Here is an 18728-nt window from a genome sequence, read left to right as displayed (position 1 = left end):
TGGGAGATTTAGTAGATTCTTGTTTGGCATGATATGTTGTGCTGTTTTCTATTGTTATGTGTTTTGTTTCTAGATATGATCACTATTCCGTCTTGTGTGAGCTGCTTCCAGTTGGAATTCCATCACTGGCAGTTTGCCTGCAGACATTGGTCCATGGTAAGTCAATTCAGTCTATTTTTTTTTTCATAAAAAGATGTCTGAACTTCCTGTGTAGTGCATATTATTTTGTAGAGTGTCCCAGTTACAGAACATTTTATTTCCCCCCATTAAACAGAGCTCATTGATGTTAAAAGTTATTCTTGTAAGGAAAATGTGTTATTATAGAGGGGGTATATATGGCAGTCTACTCTGCTAATTATTTCAAACAGTGTTGTTTATTTTTGAAGTGGTAATAAAAATTACATTCATGTTGCTAGATTGAATGGATATTCACAGAATGCCATTAATCTGAAAATAAATCACTGAAAACCACTTTTGGCAATTTTTAAAAAAAGTATTTTTTTGGCAATGGGGGGGGGGGGCAAGTCTCCCACCCCTCCCAACTTTATATATACCAATTCCAAGGTCAGAGAACATTGCAGAAATGTGCAACCTTAATGATCATGAAAGGTGCTTCTGTCAATTTACATGTAAACAAACCACATTTAGTGAGTGTGCATTCAATAATGTGTCAGTATCCTGAAAAATCAGACATTGTCACTTATTTGTGAAATAGTAACAAAAACAACTTGCTTAATTTTGTTGTACTACAAGTGCTTATTTTTAAGCAGAAAGTGATCTGAAGTGAGTTATTTTGCATTCATGCTTTAGACTGAATAGAATAGTTATACATTTCATAAAAAATAAGTTTAGGAATGCACAAGTAGGTTTATGATAAGGTTTTGCATTGAGTTTGCTGCACCAATAAGAAGGAGTCTGAGAAAATGGTATAAACAGTTAATAGTGATGTGAGCTGGCCCCAGGATGTAGAGGGGTAAAGTCCTAGTTTTGACACAGGTGACGTGTGTTTGACTTGTGGCATGTGCTCTGGAGTGACCTGGTGGGGAGTAATAAGCTTGAGCAGCTGATGCTAGCTCTGCCATCCTGGGAAGAAATAAGTTGCTAGGCTCACCCAGTTAGCAGTACCTACAGGTGGGTGTGTGGCTGCTCACAAAAGAGACTAGGTAGGCTTGTGGTGTTACAAGGGTAAGTATGCCATGAGAGTAGGGGGTAGGTAGGCGCAACTAGAAATATGTATGCCTCTCTTTGATCAGACAGCCATTGAGGAGTCTGCAAGTCACCTACAGAGAAGGGCACCTGTAATGGAACAACATCTTGCTCACTCCCTACTCTTGCCTTCCAGGGGGAAAATGGGGTGATAAGACTCTCTTGACAGGAATGAATGGGCTGTTGTGCTCTCATCCAGTCTGGGGGTGCCTGACTTTCATTTCTAGAAGGAACAAAAGAATGAGTTGATGGGCCACAGGAAGGGGAGTTATGGGGCAAGCCCAGTAGCAGAGTGAAAAAATAATAAATGTTATGTTGTCCCATCTCGCCTTCATTCTTGGCTGTTTGCGTTCGGAGCCAAAACTCTGCTCTGACTCGGCCTATATAAAGCTCGAGAGCTTCTACTGGCTCGAGGCTGAGTCCTGTCCCATGGTGCTTAGTGGCTTTTCCCCAGATCTTGTTTGCCGCTTGAAGCTTCGGGATTGTCTTCACTGGCTCAGGCTTGTAAAATTTAATATTTTATATATTTTCTAATAGTTACTTCCTAATAATTATCTTTTTTACTTACTAGTTCTATCATAATAGCCTTGTTCTATTTTAGGCTCTCTAAACATTGTAGTTGTACCTTTGTGGCTGTCCTTTTCTTTGGGCCTTGTTGTCTCCTCAAGAATCCATTTAAATTAGAGGATTCTTGCTCCTTTTCTTCCTTTTCTCTTTTTGGGAGTACACCGTTTAAGTTAGAGGCGGCTCCTCTGGTGTAGGAGATAGAGACTTCTCCTCCCTTTCCTCCTCTTCTTATATAAAAAAATATATTTTATTTTAGATACCTGTTTTTTGCTATCTTTCTCTTTCTATAAAAGATATAGGTTGTTCTAACATTTATTGAGAGTTTTTTTCCTTAAAGCTAGCATGTCTAAGGAACCAGCAAAGGAACACAAGTCAGGATTCAAAAAGTGTGATTCCTGCACTCAAAAAATGTCCATTACTGACGGACACACTAGTGTGTACTGTCTGGGCCCACTCCATCTTCAAGACTCCTGCTCCATTTGTCATAGTTTTAGTGCCAGGGTCTTGCAGGAGAGGAGGAATAAGCTTATGTTGAGGGGCTTATTAAAAGTGGACAAAGGAAATCAGACTAAAAAATTGGACACGATCAAAAAGCCTGCTTCATCGACTCCGGTGTCTGAGCCAACAAGCAGCACCAAACTTGATACTTCTTTGGCTCCGAAAGTTGTCGGGGCCGAGAAACATAGTTCTCCCTCAGTTCCATCTGTTTCATCGGAACCATTGCGGAGTTGAATAAGGTGCCGGTCACCGTCCTTGGAGCCTGTTCACTCGATGCTGATGTCTTCTTTACTACAGTCGGTGGCAGGGAGCCACAAATTTTCCAGTCATTCTTCTAGATCCTCAAGGCTATCGGATGATGATGTGGACAGGAGTGAATGGGCTGTTGTGCTCTCATCCATTCTGGGGATGCCTGACTTTCACTTCTAGAAGGAACAAAAGAATGAGCTGATGGGCCACAGGAAGGGGAGGTATGGGGCAAGTCCAGTAGCAGAGTGAAAAAGTAATAGTATGAGTGCAGGTTTTTCTGAAATGAATATAAAAAAATTATATATATATATATATATATATATATATATATATATATATATATATATATATATATATATATACGGCTGGATAAATCAGATGCAATGCATCTTTAATGAACAGTATAAAAGTACGCGCTTTCGCGATTTATAGCTAATCGCTTCATCAGACTCTATTCACACAAACAATACCTCAGAATTTAAACTATTTCCATCCAATCAAATACAATAGCTGTATGATGTCATTAATTAATAAAGTATTTAAAACCTGTTTAAAGAAAAATGGTACATAAAGCATATGAAAACATTCATTTAAAGAGTAATAAAGTAAAAAAAATCAATGTTTTAAAGGTCTAGCTCTCAAAAAAGGTTTTAATGAAACTGCACTATTCAGCCCTGGAAATCTGTCTGCTGAGGTGATATAAGGAGTAGAGTGGAAGAGATAGAACAGAAATGGATTTTACAACTTCAAGCAGACAGATTTCCAGGGTTGAATAGTGCAGTTTCATTAAAACCTTTTTTGAGAGCCAGACCTTTAAAATATTGATTTTTTTTTTTAATTTTATTATTCTTTAAATTAATGTTTTTTATATGCGTTATGTACCATTTTCCTTTAAACAGGTTTTAAATACTTTATTAATTAATGACATCATACAGCTATTGTATTTGATTGGATGGAAATAGTTAAATTCTGAGGTATTGTTTGTGTGAATAGAGTCTGATGAAGCGATTAGCTATAAACCGTGAAAGCGCTTGCTTTTATATTGTTCATTAAAGATACATTTTATCTGATTTATCCAGCCGTGGTCAGTTCGTTCATAGGTTCATACTAGGCTATCTGCTCTAGGGCATTTATAAGCCTAGCCAGAATGTGTTTGGCTTTCGTCACCCATTTTAAATTTATTTTGCTATGCCCTTTTTTGAGGTTAGTATACTGTGCCTCTGTCTAACAGTGACACAGAAGTGATACCCGGGGTAAACCTACGATCTCCCATCCACTCATCAAGATTCTTCTTGAAGAGAGTCAATGAGGGACTCTGCTTAACCTGGACTGGGATTTTATTCCAGAGTGAAGGGAGCCTCTGGGTTATGAATCTGTCCCTCCAGCATGTCCTATTTATTTCAGTGCTGAGGTTCAAGTCTCTCGAGCACGTAGCTCGATGGGATTTGGATTTTCTGAGGTGCAGCATGTCCATTAATTCGGGTTGGACATGGCTTTATACGTCAGGCACAGATCGCCTCTGAACAGGCGGTATGCCACTGAGTAGAGCTGGAGTTTCTTTAACCAGGCAGCATATGGCATCTGTTTGAGCCCTTTGATCCTCTTGGTGAGGTACTTTGGGGTCTTTCCAGTTGCTGCAGGTGTCTGGTAAGGTACATCCCAAAGGGGCATTGTACTCAATTATGGGCCTGATGAGGGATGGGTAAAGAGGCACGATGACCTCCCCTGATCTAGATGTGAATCCCTTCATGATTAGGTGGGCTATATAAAATGTTTTTCTAACCACTTTGGCCATGTGGTTGTCAAATGAGAGATTGCTATCAACTTGGGTCCCCAGGTCCCTAATTACTTCTTCTGTACTTAATGGATTACCACCTATGTGGTAATTTGTGGGCACTTTGTTTTTGCCAGAGGGGATGACTATACACTTTTTGGCATTTAGCTTGAGGCCATGGCTCTGGCACCAGTTGTCTGATGTCCTTCAAGGATGCATCTGCAGTCATCACATATGGGTTGTCCTGCCTCAGGCAGCCCTTCGGTCGGCCGGATTCCAAAGTCTGGGTCTGGCCTCGGCTGATGTCGCACTTTCCCCGACGTCAGAGCGTCTGGGGTATAAAAGCATCAGCCGACGCCATTTTCCTCAGTCTTTCTTGCCGCGTGGTGCCCGAAGCAGAAGCAGTTCGCAAGTGCCGGTCGGCCAGCTCCTGTGATTCAGCTACTGAAGACTTCGAAAAAGCTAAGTACCCCGTTGGGGACTCTTTCTTGCCTCAGCCGATGTCAGATAAAGTTAATAATTGTTTAACTTGTGGGAAACAAATACCTCATAAGGATTTCCACTCTTACTGCCTCCCCTGCCTAGGCCCAGACCACGACGTCTCGACCTGTTCAGCCTGTGCTTCCTTCAACCGACGAACTCTTAGACGTCGGTCGGAGTTTGCAGAGGAATTCTTTGGGGCTAGTTTTGCTTACAAGATGCTGTCGGAGACTCCGACTTCGCATTTAATTAAAAAACGGAAGGACAAGGACCGACACACGCGGGCCGCGGTTTCGGCTGAAACCACGGTCAGGCCTACCGCGAGTATCTCGGTCTCGGCTGAAACAGAGTCCTTGGTACTTCCTATTACCGAAACCGCACAACCGACTACCTCGGCCCTGGAGGCCCCGGCCGAGTCGGTTATTGAATTACCTTCCGATCCTGGTGTCCAGGAACCTTCCGACACCATTCCTTTAGACAAGTCTACTCCTGCACGTGGTGCAGCCAGACCGCCTGCATCCATGTCCATTAAGGCTTTCTCTAGGGCTAAAGCTGCTAAACTTACTAAAGCTTTGCCTCCCAAGGTTACCTCTCAGAGACCTTCTACTGGCTCACAGATTCTTAGCTTAGCAGAGGATCTTATGTCCTTAATTAGAGGTTCTCAACCTCATCCGGACAGGGGCTCTCAACCACCTCCAGACAAAAGGCCCAGGGTTGAGCCCTCTGATACCCACTCCTCAGATGAGTCCACTGATGGCTCTACTCTGTCAGACCACCAGGAGGAGGCTTATTTGGCCTATGAGGATTCGGATGCTGAAGAATCTATTCCCTCGGCCTCCCCTCCTGAAGAGTTTTCCTTTGGAGAGACATTACACTCTATGAGAGAACATTTTCAATGGCAGGGTCAGGAATTCTCTGATTCTAGAAAGAGATTAAGGACCTTTTTACATTTACCTCAGCATAGGCCTTTAGCTATACCTCCTGTCTTGAATGTTATTGATGATGTGTACTCTGATGCTAGTACAGCCCTTGACTCTCTCCCTCCGGCTCCTGCCAAACCTGATAGGTACTACAGGGTCCCGGACTCACATCTACACCTGTACAAGGCCCACTCTGCTGATCCAGAAACTATTTCCCAGGGCCCAAAAGGGGTTGCAGCTGCCACTGCTAGGAATTCTCTACCCTCTGAAAGGGAGTCCAGAGCTTTAGAGAGATGGGGTAAGAAAGTGTATACTTCTGTAACTCTTTCCATGAGGGCATTAAATTGTCAATTTCATATGATACAGTACCAAGAGTATTTGTTAGATGAATTGCATAAGAAACTGTCTTCTTCTGAACCCCTTGATCGCAAATCCCTTCAGGATCTGGTACATAACTCCCAGCAGGTTAGTAACCATTTCTTGCAGTGTGGTTATGATGCATTGGAAGCTTCATGTAGGTCAGCTATGACAGGTGCAGTCATACGTAGGCATTCCTGGCTGAAGGAACAATCTCTGCCAGACCATGTTAAAGCTAAGCTTTTGGATGCTCCTGTGGAAAAGCAAAAATTATTTGGTTCCACGGCTCAAGAGGTCTTAAAGAAATTTGAAGAAAAGGCAAAATCTGTGCAAACAGTCAAAGACTTTCTGCAAGTCCAACCACCGAGATTCAGCAGAAATTGGCCTACTAAGAATTGGTCCTTTCCGGACTCAGGCATATCTCAGAGAGGCAGGAATAGGCGTGCCAGAGGTAGAGGGCAAGCTAGAGGCTCCTACAGAGGCCGTCAGTGGCAGCCTCCCAACCAGAGAGGTAGTGCAGGAACTACAACTGCTACACCAGGACAGACTCAATGACTTTGTTTTGACTCCGCCGACCAGGGCTCAATTAGAAGCACCTTTGGGCAGAAAGCTTTCTTTATTTTCAAAAAATTGGCACAGCATTACAAGGGACACATGGACACTGCAAATAATAGACAAAGGATACAGGTTCCATTTCCACGCATTGCCAAAAAAAAAGGCATGCCAGACCTGCCACCAAATCAGAGGGCAGAGGCTTTGAAACAAATTTCCAACTTAATACAAATGAAAGCTATAGAAAAGGTACCTCTTTCAGAACAAGGCCAAGGATTTTACTCCAGATTATTCCTTGTTCCAAGAAAAGAAAATCAATGGAGGCCTATTCTCGACTTGTCCGCATTGAATACTTACCTCATTGTGCCAAAATTCAAAATGCTGACTCTACAGCAACTCCTTCCCATGCTGGGCAAGGGGTCTTGGCTGGTGACTCTAGACCTCAAGGAGGCATACCTGCATGTCCCTATCAGACAAAGTTGCAGAAGACACCTCAGATTTCTTGCAGGGTCAGAGCATTATCAATTCTCAGCATTGCCCTTTGGCTTATCTACTGTGCCCAGAGTATTCACGAAATGCCTGGCATCAGTAATTGCACACTGCAGACTTCAGGGGATTCAAATTTACCCATATCTGGACGACTGCCTTATACAAGCGGACAGCAAGCAAACTTTGTTAAAGGACTTAGATTATGCCATCCACCTACTGCAGGCCTTGGGATATACAGTCAACATCCACAAATCAAGACTTGTTCCATCCCAAAGAATAACTTTTCTGGGTGCGGATCTAGACACAACCACCCAAATGGCCTTTCTCACAGAAGAAAAACAAAAACAACTACCGGATTACTTCAAGAATCTGACAAGACAAACTCAGCTGAATGCAAGGAAAATCCTGCAGGCCCTGGGTTACATGGCATCTTGCATTCTTCTGATCCCACAAGCAAGGCTGCATATGAGAAAATTACAATGGTACCTAAGGAGTTTATGGACTCAGCACAGTCACAGCTTAGAAACCTTGATCCCACTCATTCCATGCCTCCAAAAGGAATTTCTGTGGTGGGCTCAAGCCTGCCAGTCGAACAGCGGGTTGCCCTTCAGCAAGCCAAGAGCCAACCAAACCATCACTACGGACGCTTCAGACCGAGGTTGGGGAGCACACATGGAGGGCAGATGTATCCAAGGGTTATGGTCACAAAGAGAGCTGCGCATGCACATAAACCAAAAGGAAATGTTGGCAGTGATACAGGCAATTGAGGCCTTCAAACTTTTTCTTCATCAAGGCCACCTACTCATAAGGACAGACAACACCAGAGTTATGTGGTACATAAACAAGCAAGGAGGCACCCATTCCTACCTTCTTTGCAGACTGGCAATGAATCTATGGGAACTTTCCTTGAAACTCAATATACAGCTGCAGTCCCAGTTCGTGCCAGGGAAAGACAATATACTGGCAGACAGCTTAAGCAGAAATATCATGGATGCACACGAATGGATGCTGCACCCAGACATCTTCTTACTCATAACACAATCATGGGGAAGGCCGGAAATAAATCTGTTCGCCTCCCCCCACAATCATCAACTGAAGAAATTCTGCTCAAGGACATACCACCCACAAGCATGGAAAGTGGACGCTCTCTCTTTCAGCTGGAAAGCTCTAACAGTGTATGCTTTTCCACCTCTCCCATTAATGACCAAGGTCTTACTGAAGATCAGGACAGAGCAGCCCAGAGTGATTCTGATAGCTCCAAACTGGCCAAGACAGCACTGGTACCCACTGTTAAAGAGCATGTCACAGACGAAACCGTGGCCTCTCCCCCTATGGCCACTTCTACTGACGCAGCACAATTTCAAGACTCTGCATTCCAACCTGAAAACCTTGCAGCTAACTGCCTGGAAAATACCATGAAGACTCCTCAGGATAAGCTATCCCAGAGAGTGAAAGATATTATTATGGAAGCTCGACGGCCTTCCACAAGGAAGGCATATTCAGCAAAATGGAAAAGATTTCACACTTGGAACACAACAAAGGGCCTGGATGTGACAGTGATGAACATGACACATATACTGGAATATTTGGCAGAATTGTTCCACAGCGGCCTGTCTTACTCTTCCATTAAGATACATACCTCAGCAATTTCAGCAGAATACAATGTTAATCCACCTGTCTTCTCTCATCCTCTCCTGAGACAGTTTCTAAGAGGAATCAAAAACATCAATCCTCCAAGGAAACCACCTCTACCTACTTGGGACCTTAACTTCGTGTTGGAAAAACTAACACTTCCTCCCTTTGAACCAGCAGCATCTGCAGATCTACACTTTCTGTCTTGGAAAACTGCCTTCCTTCTGGCCATAACCTCAGCAAGAAGAGTATCTGAGTTACAAGCTCTAATGGCAGTGCAGCCATTTCTTATCTTTCATCAGGACAGAGTTTCATTGAGAACCAATCCTACATTTATGCCAAAGGTGGTATCCAGGGTATCTTTGAACCAAGCTATTCACTTGCCTACATTCTTCCCACAACCACAAAATAAAGGGGAGAAACTTCTGCACACCCTGGACATACACAGACAGTTGCGCTACTACTTGGACAGAACTAAAAGTTAGAAAGACTGACCAGCTGTTTGTAGCATATGCTGCTGGGGCACAAGGAAAAGCAATTTCCAAACAGACAATTTCAAAATGGATAGGAAATTGCATTCGTTTTTGTTACACCTTTCATGGAAAGACTCTGCCAGCTGACGTTAGACCTCATTCCACGAGAGCCACAGCCACCACCACAGCCTTCCTAAGAGGGGTGGCTACCAAGGACATTTTAGAAGCTGCTACATGGAGCTCCGTGCATACATTTGCCAAGCATTGCAATTTACTTTTATACTCCAGATCCAGAGCAGGCTTTGCTACGGCAGTCCTGCAGGGTATCTTAGCTACACCATCCTTTACTTAGTACCTCCACCCCCAGATTGGCTATGGTATTCTACCCATATGTGATGACTGCAGATGCATCCTTGAAGGACATAGTACAGTTTTGTACCTACCATAAATGTAGATGTCCGATAGGTATGCATCTGCAGTCAGGTTTACCCTCCCTCCTTCCCCTCTGTGGTATACTTCTTGGGTACTTACCCTTCTTATAGCTAGCTGGGGGGATCTATTATGGTGTATTTGTTTTTATAGTACTGTGCATGTTTAGATTTGTTTTTGCAATGCATATCTCCAAATTTTAGCCTTCCTTAGAGGGCACCTGGCATCTGGGGCAAGAAAAACTGAGGAAAATGGCGTCGGCTGATGCTTTTATACCCCAGACGCTCTGACGTCGGGGAAAGTGCGACATCAGCCGAGGCCAGACCCAGACTTTGGAATCCGGCCGACCGAAGGGCTGCCTGAGGCAGGACAACCCATATGTGATGACTGCAGATGCATACCTATCGGACATCTACATTTATGGTAGGTACAAAACTGTACTTTTCTGTGAGGCCCTTTTGGAGGATGCTTGTGTCGGATGGAGAGTCGATTATGGCACCCAGTTTGCAGTGATCTGCGAACTTGGTCAGCCACAGTCCTTCCGTGTTGGCCTGTACCTCCGAGAAATATATACCGAACAAGAGAGGTCCCAGGACTGAGCCTTGTGGGACACCATTTGTAACTGTTTATATATATTTTTTATTTGTGCTCTGAGGAGTAAACTGAGCTTTTATCCAGTTTGTGGATCCTTTTATTCTTCATTTTTCTGAAATGAAAACAAAACATGCAGATGTTTACCAAATTGTAGCACAATGTTAAAATGATTCCTTTGCTATTCTGCAATCAAGCACAATTGACTGTAATGCTGTTGTAATAACTTAAAAATGCCAAGAAAGGTAAGGGACTGCTGCTTCTGTACGTGGAGGTGCACATAAGCCAGTCTGATAAACGTAAATCTTGACTGGAAAAAGGTAATGTCTTTAATGCCATCTTCTGCCTCTTGTATGATGAGGGCCAACATGCAAGACCATACATACATTATTCTAAACAAATAGTATGGCTGATGTTGTAAACTGAAAAAGAAATATTAAAAAGTGTCAAACGTTAGTGTACTATGATTTCAGACAGGTCTACTTTACTTACCCGAAATACCACATAACTGAGACGAGAATGCCATAACTTCACATACATGAACGTCCATATAGCCGTAAACTTTCCCAGGGTAGGTAACCACTGGGCCAACAAGGGGAGAGTTAGCCTATTCCCCACTGTAGTGCAATCCCAGAGTTGGTATATTTAGTTAGGGGGGTGTGGGGGGTGCAGCCCCCCACCTGGGTAGGCTGTAGATGGTGCGGTATGTTTTCCGTGAGTTTGTAGCTCAGTGGTTACTTACGTGGGAAGGTTTGCGGCTATGTGGACGTTCGTGTATGTGAAGTTACGGCATTCTTGTCTTGGTTATGTGGTCTTCAGTTATGTGGTATTTCGGGTATGTAAAGTAGACCCTTTCAGACATACATGCTGACCTATGCAATTAAAGGTTTCAGTATTTTTGTAGGGGAAGTTGCATTGGTGGTGGGGAGGTTTTCTGGTCTGTTTCAAGACTGACATCTGCAGTGAAGCAGGACGTAGCACACAGCATTTTGGCTAGTGATGTGCACTGGGTTGTAGCAAGCTGAGATAAGCAGCAACCCTTCAGGGAGTATGTAAAAGAGGGGGCATGCCCCCATGGAGGAGAAAGCATAGCAGACTTTTATGTGAGTGAATGAGCATGTCATCATCTTAGCTGTTTGGACTTCGACCATTACCAAAAAAACCCTTTTGACTGCCTGCAGCACTGTGTGTCTTTATTCAGCTGCCACCACAAAGGGGAACAAGTAGGCCAGCTAATTATTATATCATGCATGTTATTTGACATGTTAGCACAATAATATATATCCACTAAACCTCAGAAATGTAGTATAGTTTTGACCGGTGGTTGGTCTTCCCAGAAAAAAGACATGTCTCTAGTTCCTGGAAAAATGAACATGCAGGTCTTGATGATACTTATGGAAATGATGTGTAGTGTAGCAAGTTGTCAGTGAGGAGGTTGGGTAGGGGAATCATTCAGTATTTTAAAGATCAGATGATAGAATGTTTATTCAGTCCTGACTTTACATACTGTATGTGTATATTTTCACACTGTGGAGCAAAAGATACCAATTGCATTGGCCAACAAGTTAAACTTGAGAGATGTCCTGCCGTTGCCTTGAGACATTGGTGACTGCAGTATTAGAATGATAAAACAGGTGGTGTGGGGGTTCATCCCCCTATTTAGGGTATGTGAAGATATTAAACTATCCCATGAAGAATGAAAAAGGAGAAAAAAAGTCAAACACCTATGAAGTACATTTCAAAGAATCTTGAAGTCTCATAAGCAACTTTGGTACCCGGATGACTTCGGTAAAATATATATATATTTTTTTTACCTGGCTGTTATAGTAAGTTTTAATAGTCTAAATGCAGGGCAGGGTTTTTTAGGAACATATCTGCATTGTTATAACAACTATTCTGCCAGCACCCTCATGGCTTGTTAATTTATTTCTGTCTTAATGCATTGCACGTTTTTCTAAGATTTCAGAAAATATCCAGTAATATTACAAGGTGTTGCCAGTATCATAAGTACTAACTATGTTAACTTTTAAATTGTAGCTGCTCTGGTGGCATAAAGGGATAAAGCCCTGACTACAGCCCAGATGACCCAGGTTGAAATTGCAGCCGGGCGAGTGACAAGGGAGGGGATGGGTATGCCTATTCCAGAGGAAGAGTGGTACATGGGCATCTTGGTGTAGGCTGGGAACACCACTTGAAGGGCGGCATGGTCAAAAGGGTGGATAGTAGTCTGGCTGAGCTGCTGCAGAGGTGGGGAGATATGCCAGCTACTTATGTTGCACAACCACTCAGACTATACCACGTTACCACAAGGAAGGGTGGAAATGGGTAGGTCATACAAGACCCACCCCCAGATACATGCTGAGCCCTTGGAAACCTAAGTATCTGTGACTGGCCCCTGGCAGTACCAGATAAAGTCTGAGAGAAGGCAATGAGTTAGGTAGTTGAGCCAGCATAGATAGGGTATGCAGGGCCAGGTTGGCAGTAATAAATGACAGAGAGAGCAAAAAAAAAAAAATGTTAAACTGCACAGCGTGGATTTAAGGACAGGCAAAAATATGCAAGAATATAAACTGCTAAAGTCCATCGTATCTTGAATTAAGATAACTACCTGCTAGCATTTAGTAAGTAAAGTCAGCAAGTAAAAAAAATAAATAACTGAAGTGTTCCACAAATTTTCTGAGATTCCTTAAAAGAATATGTTAAAAACCAGAACTGCATTCCAAGAAAAAGATGACAAGAGTTTAATTTTCTTACCTAGGCACTGACTCCACATAAAAGTCAGAACTAAATTGTGCCATGTACTGATAATACACATGTATAGCATTCTAAGACTTTATGTTATTGTGGTTTCTTATCCTGACTGAAATTCCAAATGATTAGTGAGACTGTTCTAAGAAACTGTAAAGAGACTGCATTTTGTTTATTGATTTATAGCAGTCAAGTATGAAACATAAAATCGTAGACAAATGAGTTGTACACTACCATTAACAAGCAACATGTTACTACCAGAGGTCAAAATGAAATGCTAACATAAGGACTGAAAAAAATGCTCCCAGAGATAAGACACTAAAAAAACACAGAAAAAAATAAAAAAGGGGAGCTGTCCAGGCAATGACTAACACCCCTCACATTTTCAAAATGTATACAGAAATCTCTGAACAATGGCAAACATTACTTGTTTAGTTTCTACTTTTGGAATAATCACGTGTCTGCACATTGTTTCAAGTATAAATATTTTGAACAAATGTCAAGTGTTTTACAAGTAACTTGGCTGTTTAATGTAATTAACTCCAGATGCTGTGCTATACTTTAGCAATAACACATGACTGGGTGTGGATATCACAGTATTAACTCACAGTTGACATGGTTTAATCACAAGGGCGAAGCCTGAGAGATTAAACAAAGCCAGCCATGGGTTAATCCTGTGATACCCACACCCAATTAGGGGTTATTGCTAGTAAACAGTCTAATTATTTAAGAAAGAAATTGCTTAACCTTTCTTAAATATCTGTGCAACAGCGCTGTAGTGTTCTGCATTTGTTGATGTAGAGTGCATTTGTATGGGAGTTGCATTCTCATGCTTGCAGAGTAAATCTGTACAGTACAGGAAAAACAACAGAGAACATTTTTTTGGTAGAATGCAAGAAACCTGAACCAAGCTCTACATAATGGGAGGTCAGGTGTCCAAAAAACAGGGACAGTTTTTAAATTTTTCTAAACTTAGAAAGTTTCTGGAATAAAAGTTTTATGGTGGCATGCATTTTTGAAAGGGTATGAAGCTCGAACCCAAATGTCTGTCTATATTTAATGACTTCAATCCCCAATAGCTTGCCAGAAAAAAATAATTTTTATGAGGAACAGACCAAAACTATGATGCACAAAAATGGACATTTTGTGGAAATCCAGATATTTGAGAGATTTTAGGAGGCACAATGAAGATATGCAAGGAAAATCTTGTACGTTTCTGTTTCTTTAGTTTTGCAGAATGTACCTGATTTTTCTTGTATTTTGCTCTGTCCTGTAAGGATATGCCAATAGAAAAGTCTGGCTATTCAATGGTACTTCAGCGGCTGGACTTTTTCCTATTGGTAAGTAATGTCTTTCATTGCCACAGCATAACTCTGGTCCACTAATGATTGGCAGTGGATTTTTACAGTGCCGAGGTGCCAGCCCGACGCCCAACCTTCAACGAAGGCACACCCATTCATGCACGCACCTACCTGCATGTCTTTAAACGTCATTCGACTGTGGGGAGGACATGCAGACTCCACACAGAAGGTGCTCCAGTCGAGAATCAAACAGGAGAACCTCTTGCTGTGAGACGACAATGCTAACCACTGCACCACCATGGCTACATGACTTTTTCCTATTGGTATTTCCTTAATTTACAGTGGACACACACAGTGTTAGATCTGATGTTGTCATTTTCATTTATTCCTCAATGTATAGGTCTTTGATCTGATCCGACTTGACCAATCTGTTTAAAATCTTGGTTCTGTCTCTCAAACTCCTCCCTTTACCCATAATGACCCTTGCTTGCCAGAGTACCCTGGATCTTGTTTGCCGCTCTAATGATTTCTTCATTATTGCATTCTCTCAGGCTCTAGGATGCCTAGCTAGGTGTTGAGTAAAAATAAAAATTATTTTTTCTTTTTCTTCTTGTTCATGTTTGTACTTATTTAGCCCTTTTTCTCTTTACTCTTTTTACCTTTATGGTTACTGTTTAGGTAGTTTTATTGTACCATTGTTGGTACTAGGCCTTGCCTAATTTATTTCTGTACCTGTTGAGGTATTCCTTCTACCACTACCTTTATTTTCTTTTTCCCTTCTTCCTTGCTATAAAAAAAAAAATCTTTGTATTCAATATCTTGGCTGTTGTTTAGTTGTTGGTTTGGCTGACAAGCTTACCAGTTTTAAGACGTGCACGTCCTGTGGGCATAAAATAACCAATTCCGATGCCTACAGGGAGTGTATATATTGTTTATGCCCATCTCATTTGCAGGTGCCTTGCAAGTTATGTGTCATCTTTAATTCAAGGGCAATGAGTGACAAGCGAAATAAGTTGGTCCTGAAGGGCCTTTCCCAGCTTCTTCCTGTACTACTGCTTCTATTTCTGGGGCTCAAAAAATGCAAAGTTTATTGGAGCCCAGGGAGCACATGAAGAGTTGTCCTACTCTGTGTCCTAGATTTGCTTGGAGTTTGGAACAGTCCTCCAAAGTCAAAAAAGTGTCTCCTCTGATCCGGAGTCCTAGATTTTCTCTGGAGCCTGTGTCTGCTAGACTAATATCTCCATTTTTACAGGAGACTCCCAGGAAGTCGTCAATCCTCCTTCCACGTCTTCTCATTCAGGTCCTCCCGAAATCTTTCAATGGAAGATGTGGACAGGATGATTAGGAAATTCCTTATTAGTACAAATCTAAATCGGGGTTAGTGCCAGCTCCATCTTCCCATCGTGTCTGTGAGCCTTCAGCCACCTTCACACCTCATGGTAACTCCTTCTTCTAGCCAACCCACTGTTTTGGAGTCTTCAGATCAGAGAGCACCGAGAGCTGAAGTTTCGGATACAAAGATACCACATTCTTCTTCAACTCAGATGGTTTCCTTGACCCATTCATCTGCAAGCCCCACTAAGCAAGATGAATGTCAAAGCTGGAACATCATATATGTATCTGAAAGGTTGACTTTGACTCTGAGGTTTTCAGAGCCGGTGCTTCCCATTAGAGCCTCAGCACTGGACTGCCTGGGTCCAACTCCCTCCTTGGAGGGGAAATCCAGGAGGATTGGAGAACTTGCTTTGCCGAGTTCTACATAGAGGTTGGTTTCTACTTCTGAATAATTTGCCTTTGAGGTAGTGGAGAGCATTTTCTTCCATCATGTGGAATCCTCTACTCTCACTTCCTTGGATCCTATACTCCTTCCCCAGGTGGATATGAGCTCTAAGTCTCATCACCTTTTTCCAGAGGGACAGCTTCCAGACAGGTCCTGTTCAGCAACTCCCTGCCTCTTCCAGTACCTTTCCAGAACATCTAACTGAAGAGCTCCACCGGAAGAGAACATGCAAGAGGAGGCACTTAATTCCCCTCAGGAATCTTTGACCGAGGACATTGATTTTTATGAGGGGAGAGTCCACTAAGTCCCCACCTGAGGAGATATTTTAGAGATCCACCACCAGAAAGATGGTTGGGCATCTCAGACCCCTTCCCAAGAGGAATTGGTGTATGTCCTATTCTACTGTTGCAGCAATCATAACATGAAGGATTCCCTGCCAAAGATGACCTGACAGCCAGCCATTATACAAAAGCCTTTTACTACTTACAAGTATGTGAGATGTTGCACGTATACTCCCCGCATACGTACAACATAAATGCTACATATGCGCGCACTGCCATCAGAACATCTCTGCCGACAGTCCGGATGCCATCTTTGATCATCAGTCTGCTCACCTGAATTTTTTGCTACTGTAGCAAGCCATTTCAGATAAGTGGCCCATTGGGGATTTTTCTCCTTCTTAATTGCTACTGTGTTTGAGTTTTTTTTTCATGTCATCCATGAAAGGCAAATGCCAGTGTGGAGACAGATTCCATATAAAGATACTCATGAGCAGTGCTTATGTTGCTTAGGGCCTACTCACGACTATAAAACTTGTTCCATTTACCAGGCCTTTGTGCCTAAGACTTTGCCTATTCAGCTGTCCTTGCTAGCAGCTATTTATCTAGAAAACCAGTGTCTTTAAATGCTTAGAGAAAGATGTTATGGACAGTACGTTTGGGTCTTCTGCTGAGTTAATAGTGAAGAGAAAGGCCAAACAGCCTAGGTATGGCTCTTCGGCTATACATCTTACATCGGATGTCTCTCTTGAGGCCGATGAAAGTCTAAAGATCATCCGGTCATTGGTTCAGACTCTTTAGCTGAAACCGTTTCAGAGGTCACTGTGGATCTGACGACATGCACACCCTCGAAGGCTCTGTGGAACCAGGACTCATGAATTCAGAAGGCCCTAGGGGGATCCCTGAAATATTAGTTAGGGAGGAAGTCCCGACTACATTTGTGGAGTGTAGGCCAAAATCGGGTCCTTCCACTTTTCATAAGGCGGATGTGCACATTAAAAAGTAGCAAAAGGAGGGGGCGTGTCCAAGATGCCTAGGGGATAACAGCACTCTTTTGATGCTATGCCTTAATATACTTTCTCTGACAGGATTTTACTAAGTTTTCTTAAAATGTTACTAAAAATTTTCATCAAGTCGATTAACTTAATATTGTGGATTATTTTTATAGAAAAAAACTCAGTTTGATATTTTTATCAAGAAATTTATCAAGGAACTTTCTGTCAAGTTCTGTTTTGCCCGTCACAGACTGAATCAACACTAACATCAGCTATGAGTTACTCAAAAGCTTCTTTACAGGACAGTTTTAATAGCATCCAGGACCTTTCTTTAATGATGGATAATCTTGAGAAAATTATGGAAAACACGAAGAAAGAAAGCAAGAAACAAATAAATGACATGAAAGAAATAATCACTAAACACTCTGACCAGATAGCAGCTATAGAAGAATCAGTAAATGAAATAGATGGAAGACAGATGGAAAATGCCAACCATATAGACTTCTTATTAAAACAAAATAACCAATTACTAGAAAAAGTGGAAGATTTGGAGTCTAGATCCAGACGAAATAATATCAGAATATATGGATTCCCAGAAAAAATGGAAGGAAGCAATATGTTTCTGTTTTTAAAGGAATGGTTACCAAAAATATTGAATTTACCTGAATCTGTCATTTGGGATTGAAAGAGCCCACAGATCAGTCAGATCTATTATTGTAAAATTATTATCAACTCAAGATAAAGACTTAATACTAAGAACTGCATGGTCAGGGAATCCAGTACAGCTAAGTGGGAAAAAACATAAGATGTGATGATGATTACACATCCACAGTAATGACAAAGAGAAAAGCTTGTGTCCCTCTAATCAAAAACTTAGAAAGCCAACATTAAAGCCCAGATTTTATTCCCATCTAAAATTAAAATATCTCTTACAGATGGCCAGAGGATTTTCAATAACCTTAAAGATGCAACTGATTTTGTAAAGAAAAAATAGTTTGCTAGACACAGTTGAAGAAATGGACTTTTCCTTACCCAGTCTGAAAAGGCAAGCCACAAATGATAACATTAACAAAAAACTCAAAGGTAAATAATATAGAAATTCTTTACACACAAAATTTCCCAGCAAATATAATCTATGAAATCCACAGGAATCAAATAGCTAAATAAGGTACAAACTTTTAATACTCTTAATATTTAAGCACATATACATATCTATATCTATCTATCGAATATATATATATATATATATATATGTGTATATATATATATGTATATATATATATATATATATATATATATATATATATGTATATATAAAATATCATATATGCATTCATGTTGTATATTTTTTCTTCTCCCTCTCTCTCATTCTCATCATAATCCTTCTTTTGTTTAGCTTAGAGTATGGA

The 18728-nt window shown here is 41.6% G+C and overlaps 1 protein-coding gene across 1 annotated transcript in view; it reads left to right on the top strand.

Annotated features, from left to right (window-relative positions):
- Positions 1–18728, top strand: part of LOC122816149 (hexosaminidase D-like) — a 922622-nt gene that overhangs the window by 640170 nt on the left and 263724 nt on the right. The window contains exon 9 of the mRNA XM_044088904.1: positions 74–156. Within this exon, the coding sequence (XP_043944839.1) occupies positions 74–156 (83 nt within the window). The remainder of the gene's footprint in view (positions 1–73; positions 157–18728) is intronic.

This window comes from Protopterus annectens, chromosome 12.part0, assembly GCF_019279795.1.
Source record: "Protopterus annectens isolate FY-2018-M chromosome 12.part0, PAN1.0, whole genome shotgun sequence".
Lineage (NCBI taxonomy): Eukaryota > Metazoa > Chordata > Ceratodontiformes > Protopteridae > Protopterus > Protopterus annectens.
Note: the sequence above shows the minus strand (reverse complement) of the source record. Positions and strands in the feature narration are given on the sequence as shown.